At 47.3% G+C, this 9,206-nt stretch overlaps 1 protein-coding gene across 4 annotated transcripts in view; it reads left to right on the top strand.

Annotated features, from left to right (window-relative positions):
• The first annotated feature begins 7,314 nt into the window (after positions 1–7,314).
• DTD1 (D-aminoacyl-tRNA deacylase 1) overlaps positions 7,315–9,206 on the top strand; it is a 184,204-nt gene continuing 182,312 nt past the window's right edge. For 3 of the 4 annotated variants that reach the window (XM_025469161.3, XM_025469157.3, XM_025469158.3), the window contains exon 1: positions 7,315–7,472. In XM_025469161.3, the coding sequence (XP_025324946.1) occupies positions 7,430–7,472 (43 nt within the window). In that variant the 5' untranslated portion in view covers positions 7,315–7,429. The remainder of the gene's footprint in view (positions 7,473–9,206) is intronic. The other variant, XM_049100190.1, reaches the window with a different exon arrangement.

Here is a 9,206-nt window from a genome sequence, read left to right as displayed (position 1 = left end):
ATCCCAAACAGACTCCCCATGAGGGATGATCTCATTACTCAGAGATCAGGACCTGAGCCAAGAAGCAGATGCTCAACTGATGGAGCCACCTAGGGGCCCCAGTATTAAGTGTATTTCAAGTGCTAAAAAATGTCATATCCAGATATTACTGTTACACAGAAGATATCCCCCATAGCTCAGCTAACTCAGAAGCAGAAGCTCGCCAGTTCATTTTTCTTTTTTTTTTTTATTTTTAAATTTATTTATGATAGGCACACAGTGAGAGAGAGAGGGGCAGAGACACAGGCAGAGGGAGAAGCAGGCTCCATGCACCGGGAGCCCGACGTGGGATTCGATCCCGGGTCTCCAGGATCGCGCCCTGGGCCAAAGGCAGGCGCCAAACCGCTGTGCCACCCAGGGATCCCCTTATTTTTCACTCATTCTTTCTTCATTTATTCATCCACATATTCATATCATGTCTACAGAGAGCCTACTGTAGTCACCACCCTGGAGGAAATGTGAAAGTGATGACTCAATGCACAACTCACAGGTGCTGGGATGAACAGTTATTTCTTTGTCTCCGATTTATATCAGGTCAATGATATCTTCTATTTAAAATGTCTGGAGGGGACGCCTGGGTGGCTCAGCGGGTGAGTGTCTGCCTTTGGCTCAGGTCATGATCCCAGGATCCTGGGATCGAGTCCAGCATCAGGCTCTCCACAAGGAGCCTGCTTCTCCCTCTGCCTATGTCTCTGCCTCTCTCTCTCTGTTTCTCATGAATAAATAAAATCTTAAAAAAAAATAGAATGGCTGGAAATGGACAGTTCACTAACAATGTCTTCAGAAAAGTACTCCTATTTGGAATTTGTGGCATAGAATGTTGACTCTTTCTTCCACAGAGGTATTTCCCAAAGACTGTGGCCTCTTTGAAAGGAAAATGGGCCACATCTGTCATGGGGTGTGAGTGAGTGATGAGCCATCTCCTGGGCATGGGCTTCCCTTCCTGATGCCCCTCCTACTGGAGGAGCAGGGAGGTGACTATGAACCACCTCTTCCATTCCACCATTCTGATGAAGACAACTCATAGAGAATAATAGGGCAAAGAAACAAAGGGTGCTTGGCTGGCTCAGTCAGTAGCATGTGCTACTTTTAATCACAGGGTTGTGAGTTCGAGCCCCATGTTAGGTGTAGAGATTACTTAAAAATAATTTTTTTAAGATTTATTTATTTCTTTGAGAGAGAGAGGATGGGGGAGGGGCAGAGAGAATCTTAAGCAGATTCCCTGCTGAGTGCAGAGCACAATATCATGTGGGGCTCCATCCCACAGCCCTGAGATCATGACCTGAGCTGAAACCAAGAGTCAGACGCTTAACCGACTCAGCCACCCAGGTGCCCCAAATATAAAATGTTAAAAAACAACAACAACAACAACAAAAAGAAATGAGTTCACGTCTCTTGCCCTGTGAAGGACATACTAGCTCAGGGTTTTATGAGAAAAGGAATCAACTTCTGCAAAGTTCAAGCCACTGTTGCTTGGCTCTCTGTTACAGTTGATGTAACTCTAAGCAAAGCCCATGTCCCCATTACTTTATTTAAAAAATTGAATCTAACTTTCCATGACAGAAAAATCTCCTCTACTTTTCTGAGCCTCAGTTCCTTTTGATGAAGAGGCATAACATCTACACTGTTTGCTGACAGGGATATGACTTTCCAGTGAGAAAGGTCTTCATGTCCAAGCTAAAATATGTCCTAGGTAGTCCTGAGAATCAGGTGTGAACACCTTCCTACTTTAAGCCCAGTCACCTCCTGAGGTCCTCTGGTCACTTGACTCCTGGTACTGCAGGGAGTTGTCGCATGGAAGTCGCCTGTCCTCCAAAAGAAGGCTTACCCTGGTGCTACCATACTTCAGCAGTGCATTTTAGCCAGGTGTGTCAAAATGGAGAATGTCATAGCCTTTGATCCAGCAATCCAGCTTTCAAGAATTTAGGGAAATGGCTGAAGAGATTCAGGAAGAAGCCTCTTAAGACTTGCTTAACTTGGCATTGAGCTGAAAATGACGCTGCTGACTGCCTTCCTAACACCTTGCTGTATGACACACCAGTGAATCCACCCGTCTTGTGCTTTAGGGGGATTGGCTCAGTCCCTCACTTGGTCCAAGACTGGGGTGGGGCAACCCAGTTTGTGAGCTGCCTGAGGCAAGAGCCTTAGCATTTCACGTACTCTGGTCATTAAATTCCAGTAACAACCTCCGTAGGCTGTGCCGGCTCCAGACCCCCTGTTCACTCACACCTCCCTTAACCCCCTGGAGGACTGAAGGCCCCAGATAAGAACCCTTTGTCTGAGCCAATCCTGTGGGGGGGTGGGGGTGGGGGTGGGGGTGGGGAACAGATCAAGTCCTTTCTCCCTTCCAGTGATTGGGTTAGGCATGGTCATGTGATTTCAGCCTAAAATCAGCTAGCCAACTCCGAGGGGCTTTTGGGCAAGAAGTCCTAGCTTCAGAGGAAGGATCAGGAAGAGATGGTCTTTTGTATGCCTGGACATTGTGTCTGGATAGAATGACTCCAACAGCCACAGCCTGCTATAAGTCTGTGGTACATTGTTAACCAAAAGTCACATTCACACATTTATTCATTGGATAATTATTATCTGAGCTCTGGGTACTGTGTTAGATGCTTAGGATACAAGGGTAAAAAGCATGAGAAACGTGAATAGAACAGAGCCTAACAGGCACTATGGTCACTGAAAGTTGCCAGAGATGAGGGAAGAACCATGGGATGGTGATGGGAATAATGCACCGGGGACACTTTTCTCTGTGTGGTCAGAGATCTGAGGAGGAAGCCTTTGAGCTGAATACTTAAATAAGGGAGGCGCACGATGTACAAAGAATGGGGGGAGAATAGTTCAGATGGAGAACCAGCAGAGGCTGAGGTCCTGAGGTAGGAAAAAATGGATTTATTTGAGAAATGTAAAGAAGACCAGAGTCTGGAAAGTGAAGGTTTTGTACTGGAGGCATCATTTTTATCTCTGTATGGAGAATGGGTTGGAGGAGGACAAATGTGGCATTAGGGACACAGGTGAGAGAGCTGTGGGAGAAATCCAGGTGAGAGATGATGGGGAGTATGTTACAGGATGACATGGTAGTGGAGAAATGAGGGCAAGTGGGGGGTATGTTTTTGTTTTCCTTTTTGTCTTTTATTTAAATTCAATTAGCCAGGTCACCTGGGTGGCTCAGTTGGTTAAGCACCTGCCCTTAGCAATGGTCATGATCCCAGGGTCCTGGGTTGGAGCCCCACATCAGGCTCCCTGCTCAGCCGGGAGCCTGCTTCTCCCTCCCCCTTTGCTGTTCCCCCTGCATGTGTTCTCTTGCTCTGTCAAGTGAATAAATAAAAATATTTTAAAAAAATCAGTTAGCCCACATATAGTACATCATTAGTTGCAGATATAGAATTCAGTAATTCATCAGTTGCAGGTAACAGGGGGCATGTTTTAGAGAGTGAGAAGATTCATTGATGGACTAGATACTTGGAGAGAGGGAAGGGGGGCAATCATGAGTCACTTACGACTCTAGTAAACATCGGAGCCATTTACTTAGATCAGGATGGCCCAGGTGTAGAGTGGGATATGGGCATCCTTTGGAATATGGGCAAAGGGGAGTTATTCTAACACCAACCAGTATTTGCAATTCGGTCCTGGCACTAAACACCCAGACTCTGCAAGTTTAAGGTCACTTCCCCAACAAGGCTGCTCTTACCTCAGTTGCCAGGTGCGCTTCAGGGGTCCCCAGGTCAGCTGCATTTCTGACCAACTGACTACAAATTTGGGAGTTTCTGTGACTCCCTTAGGTTTAATAATTTGCCACAATGACTCACATGATGGGGCTTTCTGGTGACCAACTCTCATCTTGAACTGGCTTAATAGCAAAAAGTCAGATGTGATCAAGGGGCACGAATAATAAACACACTCCTATTGCTTGGGAAATTCTGAGGATTTTCAAAGCTCTATGCCAGAAACCCAGAACAAAAACTAGACAAATTCTTTATTATACAACAGGGGTGGAACTTCTGAGTTCCACTTAAAATCTATTTACTTTGTGATGTCTGTGATTCATGGAAATGGAGATGTGAAGAAGGTATTTGGAAGCACAAACTCACAGGACATGTCTGGAATGGAAATTAAAGTGTGAGAGATGGTAGCATGAAGACGGGGAGGAAAGTCAGGGAGCACAGAGCCAATGGCTGAGCCCTGAAGGATTGTCACATACAAGTGTAGTGGAGGAAGGCGGGGAAAGGAGGGAACCTCGGGTGAGAGTGGCAATTGAAAAGCCCGAGGAGAACATGTGCAGGGTGGAGGAAGCCCCCAGAAGAAGGAGATGCTTCTGCCTCTGATGTTGACCTTTTTGGGTTCAATAAATGTAAAAAAAGAACAGAGCCTAACAGGCACTAGGGTCACTGAAAGGGTGTTTTGGTATGTTTTTATTTTTTATTATTATTTTTTTGGTATGTTTTTAAAAACATTTATTATGTATATATTTAAGAATTTATATTTATTTATTTATTTGTTTGTTTATTTTTAAAGATTTTATTTATTTATTCATGAGAGACACAGAGAGAGAAGCAGAGACACAGGCAGAGGGGGAAGCAGGCTCCATGCAGGGAGCCCGATGTGGGACTCGATCCTGGGTCTCCAGGATCACGCCCTGGGCCGAAGGTGGCGGTAAACCGCTGAGGCACCTGGGCTGCCCTTATTTATTTTTTTTAAAGATTTCATTTATTTATTCATCAGAGAGAGAGAGAGAGAGAGAGAGAGAGAAAGAGAGAGGCAGAGACACAAGCAGAGGGAGAAACCGGCTCCATGCCCGGAGCCCAACATGGGACTCAATCCCGGGTCTCCAGGATCATGCCCCGGGCTGAAGGCAGCGCTAAACCACTGAGCCACCAGGGCTGCCCTATTTAAGAATTTATTTTTAAGTAATCTCTACTCTCAAAATGGGCTCAGACTCACAACCCCGAGATCAGGAGTCGCATGCTCCTCCCACTGAGCCAGCCAGGGACCCCTAAAAACCTTATATTTTGAAATAATTTCCAACTTTCAGAAAAGTAAACATGCTTCCATTACAAGTTGTCATTTTACTTCATTTGCTTTATCACTCTCTCTTTATTTCCTCTGTATATATTATTTTTCTTCAAACCATTTGAGAGTAAATTGCAGATATGTGCCCTTACCTTTAAATACTTCGGTGTGTATTTTCTGTAAACAAGGATATTCTCTTACACACAAATCAGTAAGTTAGTATTGATTGAATGTCATTATCAAATCCAGCAGCTCTCAAAGTGTTCCTTGAGAGGACCCATGATTTCCAACTATTTTTATAATAATATATAGACAGTATTTGCCTTTTTCACTTTTACTCCACCAGGAGGGTACAATGGGGGTTTCTAGAGATTCCATGGTGTATAATGACCTCATTGCTCTAATGTTAACATATAATGAATTCATTATTGTTGTTTTTAAATGTTTTATAAGTCAATATTTAACAATTTTCTTAGTTGTAATTTCTAATACAGCAAATCTCTTTAGAAATAACCTAGATAAGCAAAAGCTATTTGGGGTGTTCAGTAATTTTTAAGAATGTAAGGGGACATTGAGATCAAAATGCTGATTTAATGTAAACAAATTCCTAACCTTAAGTTTTTCTCACTCTTAGGGTTGCTGGCTGGATCTGACAATTAAGCTGACAAAGATTAACAGGAGAAAAGTACACAAATTTATTTAGGTTTTACATGAAAATGAAGACTTGAAGAAACAGACCTGTGCATTATGCTATTTTTGATGATGAGTGAACTTCATGGAGGAATATAATAAGTCAAAGAGTGGGCAGCCTAGGTGGCTCAGTGGTTTAGTGCCTGCCTTCAGCCCAGGCTGTGATCCTGGAGACTTGGGATTGAGTCCTGCATCGGACTCCCTGCATGGGGCCTGCTTCTCCCTCTGCCTGTCTCTCATGGATAAATAAGATATTTTTTAAAAAAGTTAATAGGTCAAGGACTTTGACATGAACATAGTACACTGGGGAAACAGCAATACCTGTTTGTTCTTGCCATCCCCTTATCTTTGCAGATCTCGATGTGTAGGGGAAGGCAGTTCTCACTCAAGGGTTTATGACTTGTTTTAAGGGAGAAGGGTGGGGGGAAGTTCAGAGTGACTTTCCTGATCCTCTGCTTTCTCAGGTTCCCTCAGGTTACAGTATTCAAGATGCCAAGGTGCCATATTTTGGGGTAGCGTGTTTTGAATGTCATCACTCCACATCTACTAATACTATGAGAGGGCTTTGAGAAAAAGGCACACTGAAGGTGCTTATTTATTTTAAAATTTTATTTATTTGAGAGAGAGAGAACATGAGAGAGAGGAGAGGCAGATGGGGAGGCAGACTCCCAGCTGGGCAGGGAACCCACGTAGGGCACTATCCCAGGATCCTGAGATGGGGACCTGAGCTGAGAAGATGCTTAGGACTGAGCTAACCAGGCGGCCCCGGAAAGAGGCTTATTTTTTATCAGTGATACTAATTCGTTAGGGTAATACTTGCATAGTCCTTTGCGGCTTTCGAATGATTTTTACATGTTTTTACTTAAACCTCCTAACAACCCTGCGTGGGGGGAGCTGCTAAGTACTGTATCAGAGGAATAAGGATCACAGACTCATAGATCTCTGCTCTATCATGGCATGGTTGAATCATATGAATCCTTGCATACCGTACTTAAATGACTATTTTTAAAAAAATTAAAAAAAAAATATCTTATTTATTTATTCATGAGAGACAGAGAGAGGCAGAGACACAGGCAGAGGGAGAAGCAGGCCCCATGCAGGCAGCCGCGTGCGGGACCCGATTCCATGGCCCCGGAGTCACGACCTGAGCTAAAGGCAGACGCTCAACTGCGGAACCACCTGGTGCACTTAAATGGCTATTTTAGGCAGCAGATTCTGTTCTGCCTGGTTTCTGAGAAGCCGCTGAGGCAGGAAGACAAGGGAAAAGGAATTTGGGAAGCACGGGAACAGAGGGGCCGAAGGGTGGGAGGAGGACGACAGGATTCGGATTCAGGACAAAGCTGGGATTTCGGGATGATTGGCTCCTACTTCGGGGATGCGAGAAACATCCGGTCCAGAACCCGCGGTTGGGGCGCGATCTGGGTGGGGGTCTCCGTGCCTGCGGGGAGCTGGGCCGGCCGGCGGCGGGGGCAGGGCCGGGGGCGGGGCCTACCGCCGGGGGCGGGGCCGGAGGGGCGGGGCCAACCGTGGGTGGGCGTGGCCGGCGTGGGCGCGCCGCGGCGAGCGGGGTCCGTCGGGGCTGTCGCCGCGCTTCCCGGTGTCACCCGCAGAGGGCGCCGGCCGCCACGCCGCGCGCAGAGTCGCGAGGCCGGAAGAGCGCGGCGCCGCCCGACTCGCCGCAGCCGCCGCCATGAAAGCCGTGGTGCAGCGCGTCACCCGGGCCAGCGTCACAGGTCAGTCGGGCGGGGCCGGGCCGGGGCCGGGCCGGGCCGGGAGGAGCCACCCCTGACCCCGCGCCCGCCGTCCGCGCCCGCCGTCCGCGCCCGCAGTCCCCGCCGCCCCCGGAGGGTGCCCGGCGCCGGCCCCGGCGGGCGCGGCCCCCGCAGCCCTGAGGTTCCGGGCGGGCTCCGGGCGCCCCGGGGGCCCCGCCGAGGGTCCTGCCCGGGCCGCGGTCAGCGCGCCTCTTCATTGTCTTTTTCCTTTCTCGGGTCCCGGGTCCCGGGTGCCAGAACCTCCGAGCACCCCCGTGGCCGTCCTCAGGCGGACCGTGGCGCAACCACCACGCAGGCAGCGTTTCCGGGGCGAGGACCCCCGCCCCCGCCCCCGCCCGCGCCCTCCAGCGTTTCGCTGTAGGTTTCCCTTTTCGCCCATTGTCTCGTGCCCGGTCGTTACGGAGCCGCACCGCCGATCAAGTGCACAGATCTGGGGAGTCGTGCGGAGCGCGGAGTTCTGACAGTTGTGCCCCCGGCGCCCGGCCCGGCCCGGCCCAGCCCAGCCCGGCCCGGCCCGGCCGCCGCGCGAGGACCCCTGCCCCGCCCCCCGCCCGCAGCTCCAGTCCTGCGCGGACGCGTCGGCGCCCAAAGAATTCCGGGGAAACGTCTCGCTTTGCCCCGGTTCTTGCGGGCCAAGCCCTCCACAGTCCTGTAGTCACTGCTGGGCACTGCAGTCTAGTTCGAACCTCAGGGATCCAGATGATTGACTGTATAAGGCGGTCGTTTCAAAAAGTCGAACCGAGAGAAGTCAAAAAAAATTGTTAATGACTGATTTTAGATTTGTCTTCTAGTCTTTTTTTTTTTTTTTCTCCCCTTTCTCAGAATCATAGTGTTGTCTCTGTCCAAGTAATTCCAGATATCCTTTTCTTGAGCCAGGCTACACCAAGTATGTGTTCTTGCGTCCACACAAGTATAAATCTAAAAACAAAGCAACAAAATCCCCTAAAGAAACCCCGAAACCCAGCAAAACCATATATTTAGATCAGAGAGTCTACTCTTCAGCTCTGCCTATTGATGTCTGAGCTGTTTTGTTAACTGGTTTTGGACATGGTCCTGGAGTAATAGGGAACAGAAGAGCTTTGGGATTTATGGGATTTTAAAACAAAGGTTTTTTGGCCTTTCAGTTAATATTTAAGTTAATTAAAACCGAGGAAATTCATAGATGTAAAGGTTTTTTGCTTTTTTGAGCAAAATCACGTTTTGCTCTATGTGGTCATCACCAACAACAAGTGAACGTTGAGGAATTTAACTTCTAATCTTCTGTCAAACTCTATTCTGATGATCTGGAATCTTGAGAACATGTATTTTGTGAGGTTTGCTGAATAATTGGAGTGATTTTAGTTTACTATTTAAATACTATTTAAATTGTATGCTTTTAGTTAAAAACCAAACCTGCATATTAAAAAAGATAAGGGTATTTAGAAAAAGATAAGAATATTAATTGTGGGAAGGTGTCAAATAAAATGGAATTCTCTCTCAGTGCTGGAGGGACTTTCACATTAGCCAGGCCTTCTAATTGAACTGTAATGGAAAGATTTTCTGACTCTTTTAGAATGTGACTAGCTTCACTGAAATGTGGCTGTACATGAATGGCGTTTTATTACGGGGATTCTAAGATGCCACTTTCAATTTTATGGTTGGGACAGAGTACAGTATCAGGAGTCCTATTTTATTATGTGGCAGACACACTTAATG

Source organism: Canis lupus, chromosome 24 (genome assembly GCF_003254725.2).
Source record: "Canis lupus dingo isolate Sandy chromosome 24, ASM325472v2, whole genome shotgun sequence".
Taxonomy (NCBI): Eukaryota; Metazoa; Chordata; class Mammalia; order Carnivora; family Canidae; genus Canis; species Canis lupus.
The sequence above is the reverse complement of the archived record's forward strand: the minus strand, read 5'-3'. Positions and strand labels throughout refer to the sequence as shown.